Source organism: Tyto alba, unplaced genomic scaffold (genome assembly GCF_018691265.1).
Source record: "Tyto alba isolate M040663 unplaced genomic scaffold, T.alba_DEE_v4.0 Super-Scaffold_40, whole genome shotgun sequence".
Lineage (NCBI taxonomy): Eukaryota > Metazoa > Chordata > Aves > Strigiformes > Tytonidae > Tyto > Tyto alba.
The window spans coordinates 10,210,857-10,226,768 of NW_024881316.1; the positions used below are offsets into that span (position 1 = coordinate 10,210,857).

A 15,912-nucleotide genomic window follows, 5' to 3' on the forward strand; every position below is an offset into this window, starting at 1 on the left:
CTTGTCTTTCAGCTCCTCTATATGAACCAATAAGACAGTAAAGGGAATAAGGTTTTCATGACCATGAGGTGATACCTTGCAGATCTTCTTGAATAGCAAACTGAAGAAAAGGACAGACGTTTTGCACTTAAACTGTCCAGTTTTACTTCATTTCAATTTTGAAGCCAAAAGGATTAGCTACAAGGAGGCTACATTAGCATGGAAAGTCTCTATCAGAGTTTGAGGACTGCATTAGCACATGTAGGTGAGCAGCAGCATATTCTTCAGATGGTTTTTAATCTCTCTTAAATTCTCTGTGCCTTCAGATTCCTTGAATGTTTTTTCCATCTTTTATTCATGATCTGCTGAAGCCTGGGGAGATAGAGGCCACATAGCCTTCCAGGTTACTTTCAAATCAAACCAACACTTTCTTGTAGGTGCCTTGGGTCTTCTGCTCCCTTGAAGGTCTATGGATCACGCTGGTTTCTGGTATGAACACTACTAGCATGCACAACAAGTTGTACATCCCAAAATGTTCTCCCAAAGACACAAGGCTGTTTCTGCAGCAGCAACATGCACTGACCAGATCCGGCTCAGTCTACATGAGAAAAATCTTGAGTGGTGGAGCAAACTACCCATTAACACCAGCTGTACAGTTGGGATTGGTGTAAAATGGAGGAATAAAGTGTTTGGTTTCTTTAACTGTATTATGGGATTAACATTATAGCAGCAGGAGAAGGAAACATAGCAACAGATAATCTGCTTTTTATCTCTCTGCTGAAGGCAGTTTGTGCTCAATCCCATAGTTTATTTCTTCTCAGAATGTCATTACTTTTTCATGATTGATGATAGTTCTAGGAGCATGCTCTGAAAAAATAACAAGAAAGCATGAAGCTGAATTGGCTTAAATAAGAAAAATAAATGTTACCATAGTAATTAACACCAACACTTATATAGTTGGGAAGGTGGGAATCTGGTGTTTAGCTGACAACATACCTTGTAGAACTTTGCTCGATGCTAAGGGGGTAGTGGGGAGAGGGGGAACACCTTGCTTTTAAACCAAAATAAACACATTAATCCCGGAATTAACTTGCTTGAAATCAATGGACCCATCCTAGAGCCCTTGCTTTGCATCTTAAGGGGGTTTGTATATTTTTGATTGCTTTAAAACTATACAAAGGTAGACTCAATTAAGCGAGGTCCACCTTCTAAAATCTTATCTGTTTGTTGCTGCACAAATCCTCAGAGGGGTTCATTAGTTGTCAACTGCTGCTGACTCCCAAAGTTCATATGTGCTTGTGCAACTGGTGAATGGGTACCTTTGGGTGACCAAGTAGCTTTTGCAGGATAATTGGTACACTGGCTGTCATTACCATGAGCTTCTCTTGGATGTTCCAGGGCAGAATAAAATACAAATACTGTGGATTTTTTTTTTTTTTTTTAGAGGTGTTTGCATAGAAAAACTGTACAAAAACAGCAGTAGTTCCCAGCAGGGGTAAATGTGAATACCTTTAAGGGTTCTTAAACATCCTAGAGGAACACATGGTTTTACCAGTCCCTTGCCCAACCTGTAGATTTTGCTGGTGGAGCTCAGCTGTCTAACTCACTCCTCCACAGATATCAGGTTTGTTATTTCAGTCTACATGCACTCATATCAAACTGCTCCCAGCCCCAGGGGCAAGATCGGGTGAGCAGCTAGTTAAATGAGTGGCTATTTATTCCTTGAGTGTTGTTGAAAGGGTGAGTAAACATGCCTTGTTCAGGAGAAGACTGCAAATACTCAGGCTGAATAGCAGCGCTCTCTTTCATATCCTGCTCACTATGGAGTATTTTCCCACTGCATAAAAGGCTCAAAGGTGGATAGAGAACTGAGGCGTAGAGAAAGAACTGAACAGCACAGAGGAACAAAAAAGCAATGCATTGACAGAAACTGGACCCAGTGAACTGTAAAATTTCCCCAATTTCAGCAGAGCCAGGATTTCAGCCCCAGAGACTTTTTCTGCAAATGAATGAAATCAGCAGCCCTATCTTAGTCCCATTCTGTGAACTGAGAGTATCAGCTTTACCAGCTGCTTCATTATCAGCTTTATCCTGCTCCTTCATCATGAGAAGGGGGTCTTGCTTTTAAAGATACATTGATTACTTTGTAATCAAAAATACAGACTGAGAGAAATGACACTCTGAAAGCACAGGGCTCTCTGGAGGAGAGGGTGGTCTAAAGAATCAGGAATGGACATGAGAGTGAGGAAAACTCAGCACTTCCTCAGAAACAAAAATCTGAAGTTGAGTCCCTAAAATGCCCAATTCTTTCTGAAAATCTTGATCTAGAAGTATTGATTTCCCAGGAGAACAGTTCAGCTAAAATATAGCTAAGAATATTACAAATCTTCTAATGGCTTCCAATTTTCTTTTGTGATTCCAGGACCTTATCTTGGCTCAGTGAAGAAACACAACCATTAGATAATGTCACATTTCCCCATCTTCTTGGTGTATCCTTGGGTACTCTAGCAAGAGGACTAGCACAGTAGTTCTCTCAATGCAGGTTTAGGCTTGTGGTGCAAATGTGATAACCTGGTTTCAAGTCATCTGCAAAATGGTGCCTTTGTGAGAAGAGTTGCCAATCCAGTGTAGATACTCCCAATCCCAGTTAACTAAATTAAAACTCACAGGTTTTAGAAAACACCTTATGATTCTTTAGAAAACTGCTATATATAGGCCCCAAAGAAGTGATCCCGGGCATGCTTAGGTAGCATGTAGCTTTAGAAAGGCAGAAAGAAACACATCCAGCAAAAGACTTCAAGTGCAGCTAGCAGAAACATCACATAACCTCCAGCCTTTTTAGAAATGTTTCCATTCAGCTGTTGAATTGTGATGACACTGTGACACTCTGAAGATGCAATGCCAAGCTGTGGCCATAATCAGCCGAGCTTTCTGATGTTCTCCAAACATTCCTTTGGTTTGTAGAAAATGGGCGAGGAGGAAGACTGCCTGATTCTGGCAAAGGGTGACTTTGGAAGTAAAGATGTCTCCCTCTAATTCTTCAGTTGGAGTGCTCAGCTCTCTTATTTTCGTTCCCCCAGAGAGAAAAATAGATGTGTTTGATAGTCCTAATGGCTTCATACAGTCTTGCACGCATGAGACAGTGAGACAACGCCCCTTAGTGCAATGCTCTGAGAACTAGATGCCTATTATAGGCTGTAAATCCTGGCCCTGCTTATTTCCAAGAGATCACAGATTGTATCTGTACTAGTCATATACTGACCTTTGACTGCATCAGCTTATCAATTGTATCTGACTTAAAAATGTATGCTAAAAATCATGTTGGATTTTTTTTCTCATAATATCATTCACGTGCAGAATCCTATTGACACCAGACACCATTCCTACACACCTTTGTGAATCCAACTCCCAGTTCTCATTTGTGACTGTAGTTATAATAAATTCAGTGCAGCTCTCCTCACCAAGTTGTGAGTGAAAAGCAGCCATGTAAGGCCTGCTTGCCTAAGGGAGGCTGGCAGCCCAGGACCATGCAGAAGGTGCCCATTTGCTCCATAGCTGTATATCCCCTTAAATAAAAGTTAAAATGTAGTAAGAGTTGTAAAACTTAGAACAGAACTATGTGTGTACCCATGATATCTCTTAGAAGATAAGACACCATATATTCTCTAACATGTGTCCTCTAAGCCTTGGAGCTTTAGAAACTTTGGAAATTATTAGCTTGGAGACAGTTATTGGTGAACAAATTGTTCACTATAATTTCAAAGAATGCTGACTGCTTTCCTCAGTACCAAGGTTTTGGGGTTTTGGAGATTTGCAGATAACCTGATGAATTCCCTTGTCAGTGCAGAGTTTTATAACACTACTTATCCCAGGTCTCCATCAAGGTGAGATTAGCTCACCCGTGTAGTTGGTGATGCTCTTCTCACTGTGTTCAGGTGGATTAAAATCAGTTGGAAACTACCATCATGTCATGCAGTGATTCTCTTCCTATGCTTTGCTGTGTTCTTTCCTTGATGCAATGAAGGTCCAGTTTTGGTGGTCTGTCCTCAGAACCTAACAGATCTAAAGTTTGACCAGCAGTGGCTGAAGGAAAAGATACTTTTTGACAATGGATCAGAGTCTCTTTAGAAGCCTTTAGCCTAATAAGTTTTTCAAGGTTTATGCCTCTTATTTTTGCTTCCCAATCTGAACAATGAATGCCTTTGGACAGTGCAATAACCAAGAAACTGAATAGAGCATGAAGAGTGAGTGGTTTGGGTGTAAAACTAAACAGTTGGAGCGTAAATATTTTCTCTGGGTTTTATGCCACAGTTGGACATGAAGTTAAGAAATGGCTCTTCACCTCCACCAATTCCAAATGAAGAAGTTTTAAATAGCCCTGTTAGTTTGCATTGTGGCCAAACATGGTTGGTCTGTACAAATCCTACCAATGGGAAGGGCATTTCTTCTTTTATATATATATATATATATATATATATATATATATATATATATATATATATATATATATATATATATATATAGCCGGTCTGGTTTGAACTGAAGTCTGAAAAGTTGAGGAATCCTCATGGCAAACATGCATTTTCTGTTCAATATCCTATTGAGTTGTTTTGTGAGAGCTTTCAGTGAAGGATTGAATGTATTCTCATTTAAGGGTTCAAAGTAACCTTCCCTCCAAAGAGGAAGTCGTAAGAAGAATTTCCTGTTCTCTCTGAGGGATGCAGTTTTGTACTTCCTTGAAAAAAAATTCACTTGATCATGACCTGGCCAACTACTATCCACCACCTAGTCTTCATGATTTGATCAAGGGGGTGCAATACATTATGAGAGGTGACTGTTACAACATTTAGTTGTCCCTAATAATAATTATTTGTCTGTTAGAGACTCAAGTTTTGTGTGGAAATGGCATTGATAATATTACTTAAAAACCCCTCATCACTGGTTAGAAGTCAAGCATCCATAACTGTACTAATAGAAATGTTCCGTGCTTTCAGTGTCATGACTCACAGGATACAGTTGACTTGTATGCAGATTCTAGCAGTATCCGATGGCTCGGTTTTGGGCAGCTTTGAGTTTTTCTTTCAGCTAAGGAAGCTATGGTGGTTGTGAGCAGCTGAAGTCGTCCTGCTGTCTTACAACAGAACATGGGCATGTGTTTGATTGGAGGTTGCTAAAATGGTTGTTAAGGTATAGAAAGTGATACTTTCAATGTTGAGTTGATACTCCTCTCTCATTGAGCTAATGCAAACAGTGCTACAGACAATTTCTGGCAGAATGGTACAAATGAAGGCAAAAAGAAAACATTTGAACCAGTGTGGAACTAAAGATGATAGTCTAGGAAAGTTATCAAAGAAAATGGAAGAACAATGTCAATTCCACTATGGTTTTGCTCTGTTTGGTTATCGAGCTTAGATTAGTAAAATCCAGGTTAGAATAAACTATATTTTGGCTGTTTACAAAATGTTTGTGCATGTGGGTTCATTGTTATGTTAAAAAGTATCTGTCCTTTCTCTGCTTTACTGTTGCAAGTCACTATTAATCAGGCATGTGGATAATATTTTTTTGTGTACATCAGTTGGAATTTTTTAAATACAATTCCTTTTAAGTACTGTTTTTGGGGGTTTTTTGGTTTTTTGTTTTTGTTTTTGTTTTTGTTTTTTTTTTTTAGGCAGGATTACAGATTTTTGAATGTTCCTGTCACACAGATAAATCTAGTCATACACATTTTTCTTTTAACTAAATATTAGTACATGGTGATTGTCTCCTGGAAGTTAAATTAAAACAAATCAAACAATGCTGAGTGCCTTTGACAATCAAAATTAAATAGTGAATACAGGCAAGCTTTAATGCCCAGATTCAACATTTCTATGATGCACCAGCATATTTATATATTGAAATTTGTATTCATAAAATGCCACAGCAATGCTAGCAGTAAAGTACATTGGCCAAAATCTTGATTCAGTTGTATATAGAAGCACATTTACTTTAATATATCATGTCCTGTAAACAGGAAGCAACTGGTAGCATACTTACATGAGTCACATTTTAAAATGCTAGTACCAGTCCCATACACAATGATCCCCAAAGACAGCATGCCAGAAGGGTGTTGCTGTCAAGTGTAATGACATTGCTTTGCAAACTGACTAAATTTCTCTGCAAGATCTCCCCTGGAAGATAGTGTCATTGTCATTAAAGAGTAGAAGCTGCCCTGCACCTTCTGTGAGTTCTCAATGGGGTGCTACTGAAATTCTGTCTTGCTTGAGTAACTTTTTGCATTTCACCTTTTTAAAGAGCCTTCTCATCTGAGTGATCAAAACCCAGCAGATTGAAAGATTGGGCTCTAGGCCCTCTCCCCATATTAGAAACATCAAAGTGGAAAGTGGTTAAGTTGCATCTAAGTGACAATTTAACATCGCTTATGCTGACTATATATACTGTAGGAACTATAACTCCATGAAAACTGGAACCTACAAACAGCTTTTTGATGAGCAATGAGTGACTTCTGTTTCTTACCACAAAAGATTTGAACTGGTTTGTTTTTTTGTTTTGTATTGAGGAAAAGTATTTATTTTTAAGAGGAGTGAGAAAAGGTTGAACAAAATCTATAACTCTGAGTATTGTGTGAAGTAATCTTCTATTTACTACGTGCCCTATAAAAAAGGATTTAAGGGCTTACTCCTGCAAGCATTTGTAAAGGAGCTGTTTTGCTCTCAGAGAACAAATCCTGTAATTGGGGCAATCAGAATTCAAATTACTTTTAAAAAGCCCTCATTGGTTCTTGAATGCAAGCACTGCATCTTATCAACACTGACTGTAAGCAAGCTTAGAGTGTGTGGCCGAAGAATAAGAACAGCTGCAGAAAAAGCAGTTCTGTACTGTTTGGCTCTGGCATTGCAGTTATTTAGTGGTTTATATGTAGGTCTTTTGGTTTATTCATTGAGCAATTATTCAACTCAGCGGTTGCCGCTGGGAGAACCCCCCTGAATATGAAAGAAGTCGAGCCGTTGAACTCAACGCGCTCCAGACTTCTCTTCCTTACAGTGTCAAGCAGGCTGGAGCTGAACAACTTTCCCCTAGGACAGTCCTTATCGAGTCGACTGCGATGATGCAATGAGCATAAAGGCACCGAGATTCGGTGAGTTAGAGACCCACAGGACTCAATCATTTCCTAGTGATGTTTTCACCTTCGCTGTCGAAGGGCACCGAGTGCGCGGGAGCTCGGCTTGACATGGGAAGGGGCGAGGCGTTAGGGCTGTGGCGGAAGCCCTGCTCAAGCCTCCCTTCCCCCTCCCTAAGTTGCCCCCGTACTCCCCGGCGCCGCGACAGGCAGCCGGGAGCCCCAGCCCCTCCCGGGACCCCACGGCCACGGGGCGCTACTTGCCATCGACATGCGGCGTGCCGTGGCGGCCGGCGGCGGCAGGCTGCCGGGAGAACTGCCCTCCTGGCGGCGCCTCCCCTCCGAGCCGGAGCCGGGACCGGAGCCGGGACCGGAGCCGGAGCCGGAGCGGGGAGCGGGTCCGGAGCCGCCGCGGGAGGCGGCGCTCCCGCTGTCGCTGCCCGCCCGGCTGCCGGTGAGGACGCGGGAGAGGAAGCTGGACTTGCGGGTGCCCGGGCAGTGCCCGCTGTCGGGGGAGTCGCCGCGCTCCTCAGCGCGGTCGCGACAGACGCTGACGCGGCTGTGCCGGCGGGGCACCCGGCGGGCGCCGGCCGCGCCCCGCCCCGCCCCCGCGGCCCACGGCGCCTCCTCGCTGCTGGAGGAGCGCGGCGGCGGCGGCGGCTGTCCGTGGTGCTGAACCGCGCCGTGCCGGCGGCGGGGCGGCGGGGCGCCGCGGAGCTCTCCGCGGTGCTGACGGCCCGGAGGCCCCGCCGGAGCGTGGGGCGGCGGCGGCGGCGGCGGCGGCGGCGGCGGCGGGGGGGCGGCGGGGAGCGGCGGGGCGGTGTCGCCGGCCGGGCAGGCCGGCAGCACCACGGAGCTCTTCTTGGAGTTGTAGAGGCTGGTCTCCTCCTCGGAGGGGCCCGCCGGCCGCCGCGGCCGCCCGTAGAGGGTCTTCTGGATCTTCTTGAGGCCCAGGTGGGCGATTTCTAGGATGTTGAGGAACAGGGAGACCGCGGAGATGCTGTTCATGAAAACCATAAAGATGGTCTTCTCTGTGGGTCGGGACACAAAACAGTCCACCGTGTTAGGGCAAGGGGGCCTTGTGCATTTGTAAAGGGGGGACATGTGAAACCCATATAAAAGATACTGACCTATCATAAAGCCCACCTCCACCACTGACCGGGTCAGGATATGTAGGACATAGGTGCGCAGCAGGGACCCTCTCAGGGGTGCTTTATTCACTTTCTTCTGTTCCTCCAGTTTACGCAGCTCCCTCTCCACTCTCCTGTGTTCCTCGGGCATGGGCTCCAGGCCTTCTAGCTGAGCCCGCAGGTGGGCTTTCTTCTTCTGTCGCTCTTTCTCAAGAGCCCTTAATCTGTAGAGCGCATGGCCCATGTAAACTAGCGACGGAGAAGAAACAAATACAATCTGCAGTACCCAGTATCTGATCAAAGAGATGGGGAAGGCTTTGTCATAACAGATATTGCTGCAGCCAGGTTGCTCTGTGTTGCAGATGAATTCGGACTGCTCATCATCCCAGACATCTTCGGCAGCCACTCCCAGCACCAGCATCCGGAATATGAACAGGATTGTGAGCCAGATTTTGCCAACTATGGTGGAGTGGATGTGCACTTCTTCAAGAATGCTGCCCAACAGGTTCCAGTCCCCCATGGTCAGAAGTTCATATCTGAAATTTAAAAAACAAACAAACAAACAAAGAAGTTATTTTAATACAATACTGGATTTCTTTTGGAAATTGCCTTTTTTAGTTGGTTGGGGTTTTTTATTTTGTTTTGGTTGGGGTTTTTTTGTTTGTTTCTTTGTTTTTTGTTGTTGTTGGGTTTTGGTTTTTTGTTTTTTTTTTTTTGTTTGTTTGTTTTTGTTTTTGTTTTTGTTTTTTTTTAAATGATGATCTTTTATATACATTCTTCTGATAGCAAGAGAGCTCTTCTTGGAAGTTCATCAGTATTTTCTACTTAATGGGTCTTTAAATGAAGGCAGACTTTATGATTACTGGTAAAAGATGCAAATGTGAGATTATTTTAAGATTAAGAGAGATTGATTTCAGCTTCAAGCCACAGTACTTCTTAACTGCCTACAGTTTTACACTATTTTCTTCCCACTAGGAAAGAAGACAAATTTTTTTCACTTTGCAAATCCTTTGCCAATTTGTAGTTCAGTTCTACACCCACTCCATTTCACTGTCTGTGGCTGTGCCATAGTTTGGGGTGAAAAGCAACTAGAATAATTTATAACACTCATGACTTTCATTTACTTGATAAAATTGTGAGAAGCCTCCTATAACTCTGACAGGAAAATGTTTCATTTTGTACCCCAAGGTAGCAGCATTATTAGTGCCATCCATCCACTATTTTCCCATCTATCAGAGTAGATCCCAAGTTTCTCCCTTGAATTCCTAAAGCTACAAATACACACCTGATTTACATATAGTTCTACATGTATAAATAGTCTTGGTTCTAGGAAAATGTTAATAAATTAAGAGTACGTCTAGGACTAATATCTGTAATTTTATGCATTTAAAGACATACTGAATCACCAAGACTTTGTCTTAATTGTAAATTTCAACATATGAGATAAATAAGAGATTACATAATGGAGTCATGTGGAGGTTTTTAGCTGTCTGTGTGAGATGATCTTTTTAACTACCTCTTTCCCGGAAGCTCTTTGATTCACCAGCAAATTGATCTACGTTCTGTTGCCAGGTGCTTGATTTCAAAGTCGCTTCTCTGGAAACTATTCAGATGCTTCAGGTAATGTGGAGAATTGAAATGTAAGGTATTTGTCTGTTTATTTGTGAATGCACTGCACATTCAGTGCTGTGTTCCTGGAATGCTTTCTGCTAACATGGTAATAAAATATTGAAAGCAACTGGGATCACATCTACCTCTGGGTTTGCACTTAAATATTTTACGCTACTGTACTTTCAAAACTTTTGGAATTCCACTAAATCACAACCTTTAGTAAAGTGTAATTTCTAAGATTTTTTAAGAGGGGATGGTTGCAGTACTCAAAATCCTACACAGTTTTTATTGATAGCACAGCTGGGTGATATCACTATTATCAATATAGCTTGGTAATGGTTTATGATGTGATCCCCCATAGCACAATTCTGCTTGGAGGCTGTATTTATCCACACTGCAATTAAATATTTCCAATTGTAACCAACAGTGCAGTCATTCTCTGCATAGGCATCCTGCAGACTTGATTATCTCTGCAAATTTGAATCTACACTATGAAATTCCCTTTTCACACAGGGAACAGCCTGAGGAAACCTAGCCAGTCAAGCAGTTTCTTAAGTGCTGCAATGCACCTGGAATATCTTTTTTTACCACTCCTTTCCTCCCATGTATATCATTGAAATAAGACACATGAAAAAAAAAGTCAGCAAGAGCTACTGTAGTCTGTTTTCCTCACTTTCTAAAGAACCATGTCAGATCTTTCTTCTGACTTTATATGGATTTTATTCAGAGCAGATATCCAATTGTTGCAATGTCATAGGTTGGGTGGGTGTAAAGATGTTTATATGTTGAAATATTTACTGGAAAATGTTACATCTCGAGCTAACAATGTTGGACCTTTTTTTTTTCCAATCTTGGAAGTGCTGTTACAGAGTAGTTCACCTTCAGTAAAGCCAGTAAAGATTTACATAGAGCAAGAGCCCAAACTCAGGACGCAAACTACAAGTGGGTGACACTTGCTGATTGCTCTGTGTCACTTCCCCTGAAAGGCAACTGAATGATGGCAACACAACAGTTAAACAAAGGAGCTTTGGGTATATTTGCTGCCTTGCAGATGGCTGATCCCTCACTGAAACTGATAGACTCCATAAAAAAGAAATCCAACCTATCAAACAAGTGAGATGCTAAAATGTATATGCAGGAATAAAAGGGAAAGGAGACATGTTTTCATCCTGACGATGAAATGCTAGCATCCCTCCAGCAGTAGGAACTATTATTGACTGTTTTGGAACAGAAAGTGAATGTAACAATTTAGGGTAAGAGAGGACAAAAAGAGAAGTGTAAACATAGCACTCTGGCTCTACAGATGTGTTTGTTTCTTAAGTTGTTTCTACCAGTATTTAAACAACTCTATCCTCACCTTTCCCTTATAACAGCTGAGGGGAGAATAATTGTAGGAGTGGTCTAATTCACTAAATGAGCTTTTTATACCGGGACACTTTCCCTCCAATCTGCACTGGCAGAACCACAGTATAAATATTGACATGGTGAACATCGTGCATAAAGTAAAGAAATTAGTCTAGAGTCAAGAAAGTCAGAGTTTCTAAGAAATCAGCCAAAACTGCTTCACAACCTTGTCATAGCAACGTGCTTACAATTTTTCCATCTTTCCCTTCCCTCGTCTTATTTGAGTTCTGTGTAACATAGTAATTTCAGTTTACTGTAAGAGAGTAATCTCAAATATCAATGATATCGTTATTTCCAGTCCAGTCTACTAGTAGACTAGAAATTCTAGTACCCTAGTGTACTAGCCAACTATACTAGAAATATACCATTTTTAGTATAGATAGTACAAACCTGAGACATTTCTCATTGTACCATCTGACTACCTTTGTGTCTGTCCAAATATTTCTATATTGTTATTTCAAACAATAAGAAAATCATGCATGTAACCAATTAGAACCAGATGGAAACCCCCAATTTCTCTTGGAGAAAGTTTCTTCATTGTTGGTTTTGTTACTTCTTTATTTTAAAGTTCATTTGGTCATTTGCCACTATTCAAATCACTTCTATATTGAATTGGTGCCGGGATTTAATCAGCTGTGATTTGAAAAAGCAAAGTTAAATCTCAAATTTATTGGCAGAAAAAGTTAAATGCTAAGATGCAAATACTCCTAGTTTTAATTCACATTGCTTCAAATCTCACAGGGATCTGCCTGCTCTGTACTGCTCTAGGAAGAATTATTTTTCTGCTGCTTACCTTAGGAGAAAGCTCTTGGTTAGACTATCTTAGAGCATTGCAGAAGGCGCACACAACGCTGCTGATTGCTATAGCTCAGAGACCTTCCTTCGACAGTGCTAGGACATCTTTTTTTTTTTTTTTTTTTTCCCAAGAATCAAAGCATAGATGTGGTACGCTGAGCAGACTTCTCAGTTCTTTGTAGCTGGATGACAAGATCACTCAGTCTAAACTATCCATGCACAGTTTAAAAATCATCAGATGATAGGATGGTGCCTCTAGCCAAAATTATCAAGCAATTATTTTAGTCAGTGGAATCTAACACAGCCATTCCCTCAAGGCTCAATCTGTACAACAATAGTTTGCAATGTACCCTATGCCTTCTTTTAGTTGGTTCTTCAAACATTATGCCTCTACCCAGTTCCCAAATGAAATTTTATTTTGTAAAATAGCTAAATAAGCATCCTTTACAGTATGATAGATTCTTACATTTTCTTTACATTCCATTAGTTTTGCTTTGAATCAATGCCCAAGGATCGATCGGTCATGTCCGATTTCATACTCTGTTGCCTGGTGAGTTAATTTAGGATGTGTTAGACCGAGTCTTTGAAAATGGAGGCCACAGGAACCGAGACTGAAGTCTTCAGTTAGAAACACAGGCTTTCAGCATGGTAATCCTTCTTCAGCTGGGTTAAAAATCCACCTCCAAGCCCATTCAAAATTTATATCTGTGAGAGACAAGGTCTGAAAAAGGAAAGTGAGTTGCCCAACTTGAATTTTTGTGAGAAATCAGGGCCACCAGAGCTGAGGTTCTGATACTAAGAGCTTCTTCTGCCTAGTCCTGCCCAGGCCTAGATTTTATGGAAGTTCCCAATGTCCATTTTTTTTTCTCTCTTGCTCCAGAACTTCTGGTCCTTTTTGTCCATCCTACAAGGTATGTGACTGACTTCCACTTCAGCCTCTTCTCCCTAATCAGTGGCCAGTTCACAAAAGATGCTAGCCCCATCTCTTATTTGGGATTATCTCATATTTATGTACCTTCTCTCTTGCACAAGATGTACTTGTCTTCCTGAAAGTCCTGTTTAAATGTCTTGCCCTGCATCAGGTGGGGTGGTTACAGCATCTTTCCTCTAGCCTCAGTCTAATGCAGCAGATGTACAGTTTATGCATATGTTAGATTATTTTAGGGGCAGTAGCACTACACTTTCCACTCCTGAGAGATGTGTTAATATTCATCCAAACCACTTATACCTCCACAGGGCTTCCTCATCCATACGCTCTCTCTCAAGCCCACGTATGCTCATGTACCTGTCATTGCCAGTTTATTTTCATGCTTCTTTCCAAATTAGATCACCAAGGCCCTAAGGCTTTACCTTCAGTTGTCTCGGAGCTTCAACTCAGGCCTGGGTGCCCTGTGCTGCCTCACCAGAAGGTGTTGTTGACCCAACATCTCCAGCGGCTTCCACAGCTCCCAGGTGTTTCTCAGGAGCACCCTCTTCAGCTCTGCTCACTGTGAAAACTATGAGAACTGGGCAAGAGCTGCAGCACCTGTGATTTATTCATCCCATTGGAGAGTATGCCTTGTTGCTTGCTGCAGAAGCAGCTTGTTCTGGCCCAGTGCATTTCTGTCCCACTTCTTGTCCCCCTCAGCAGGTCACAGCAGCAGAACCACAGGCTGCCTACCTTGCTCTGCCCTCAGAGTAACCTGGTTGAAAGTTTTGGTTTTCTCAGGGGATAAGGGAGGTGACAGTAGGCTCCTTAGGGACAGTGTGCTGTATTTCTGCTTTAGCAGCAGAATAATTGGCATTGTTAAAGGACTGCTCACTCAAGCTTGTTAATGGATCATACAATTATTTGTATGTGGAAGGGAAATGGGGTTGGGGCACGGAGGTGGGGGGAGGAATTGGGCTGAAGGAGTGCAGTGCAGTCCTTTGCATTCAGAGAGGAGCAAGAATCTGCGGTGGCTGAGGACACTCCCTTGCTGTAAGCATCTGCCATAGGTTAAATCAGCTCACACTGTGAATGCTAACAGGCAGCGTGCGTGGAGGTGTGTGGCAGGGGTGGGGAACACCTCAGAGAGATGGGATCTTGGCCAGTGATGCCCATGATGGGCAACTGTGAGCAGCGGCACAGCAGGAACCAGCACGACTTCATGCCTGACTTTCCTGGATCAGAAGAGACCTCCCTGCTGGGAGGCAGAGACCTAGGGACCATAGAGCTGAGGCAGGAGTTGGAGGCAACCAAGTAGGGTAAAAGCTCTGATCTTGCTGGTTCTTCAGTAAACCCCAGTATCCAAATCCAGCATGAGGTGTTTACTCTGTCTTGCCTGTGTGTCTAAATTCTAAGTGGCAGATATTACAAAATAAGTTCTTAAAATAACAGGTCCAAATACACTTTTAATAGCATTTGATATTCTTGTCAGGGATCCACAGATCTGAAAATCAGAAAAGGATTTATGTGGGAACTAATTGTAATTTTCTAACACAGACAGTAGCGTTTCCAACCCAGGGAGGCTGGAACTAGATGATCTTTAAGGTCCCTTCCAACCCAAACCATACTGTGATTCTATGATTTCCTTGTACTTGTTACTATTCTGACATTCAAAACACCTAATATTACAGGGTCAAAACTACTTCAAAGAGCACATGCTTTTTGTCATGTCACCAAACCCATCATAAAACTCTGAAGCCAATGCATGTGGAACAGTGAACTGGACAAGAGGCTGCAGCTGAAGCAATCTAGGTATAGTCATACTGAAATGCCAGCAGGAGACTGCAGAATTTTACCACCTTTAGCCAAAGCCACTCCATGCACAGTGTAACCTGCCTGGCTAGAAACCCCTTGGTTTATTACGAGTCACCTCCTTTGAACTTGCAGATTGTTCCAGTTTACTACAGACGAACATTACCGGTACTAGACTTGCTCCTTCTGGGGCAAGTTGCCTTTCACAGGACGATGAAGGCTGCCTTACATTTACAGTAGGAAAGAAAACAGGCCAGGGACATCTTTGCAGCCCTAAACACTGGCACAGCTCTACCCTGGGATGCCCAGGCCAGGATGCCCACATCCAAACTGCCTACTGAGAATTACCCCTGCTCCATGCTGCTCTCTAAACTGTGTCAAGGATAGCTGCACAGTTTTGGACTGGGCTAATTATCAAAGACCACACTGATTAATTCAATAATATGGACAATTGTAGGTGCCGGTTCGCAGATTCATACCACGGGCCTCTTTGGTTCAACAAGAGATACGCAACATCCTTTCTGTTAAGGTATTTCTCTATTTAATTCCCCATATTATCTCTTGTGACTCAGATGAGGTTGCTTTGGTGGCACATCACAGTACTCTCAAACTCTGATGGGTAAGGATTTGCCAACCATCACTGAAATTTTATCCACCTTTCCTGTCAAAGCCAATTTTGGTCCTGAAACATCTCTTGATTGATTTCATAGATTCTTCCAAAATTCTTAAACCTGTTTCTTGGCTCATTTCATTACTTCTGCCTCCCTTCATGAAATTATTTTGCAGCTGGTTTTAGAGTGAAGACAATTAGCGGAAAGACTTAAAGGAAATAGCTATGGGTTTCTGGGTTGACACCGAAGAGAATCACCATTGTTCCAGTCAACTACTGTATGTAGACAGATAGCTGGCAACAGACTATTCCTTAGAGAGAAGCCCTCAAAATTCAATATCCAATGCTCTATGATTTCACTATTCTGCACATCTCCATAAACTCAATCTCAATTCTCTCTGAATTTCCACTTTGGAAAATTTTCCAATACCATTAAGAGTTTTTAAACAGAATCCCGCACAAATATGTGCGCTGGATAGAAGCAGACCTATTCCTCCATGGCAAACTGGAGTAAGACTCTCAAAGGGCTGTCAGCTACACTCTTCCA

General features: G+C 42.3%; 1 protein-coding gene across 1 annotated transcript; it reads right to left on the bottom strand.

Moving 5' to 3' along the window:
* Positions 1–6,689: 6,689 nt before the first annotated feature.
* GJA10 (gap junction protein alpha 10) lies at positions 6,690–12,136 on the bottom strand. The gene is made up of 3 exons (XM_032989920.1): positions 12,035–12,136; positions 7,924–8,762; positions 6,690–6,703 (listed from the first exon to the last, which is right to left on the bottom strand). The coding sequence occupies exons 2-3, from the start codon at positions 8,744–8,746 to the stop codon at positions 6,690–6,692; spliced, it is 837 nt and encodes a 278-aa protein (XP_032845811.1). The 5' UTR covers positions 8,747–8,762; positions 12,035–12,136.
* Between the last annotated feature and the right edge of the window lie 3,776 nt (positions 12,137–15,912).

Coding starts and splice junctions, on each gene's coding strand:
- GJA10 (XM_032989920.1), bottom strand. CDS start 8,746: ATGGGGGACTGGAACCTGTTGGGCAGCATTCTTGAAGAAGTGCACATC.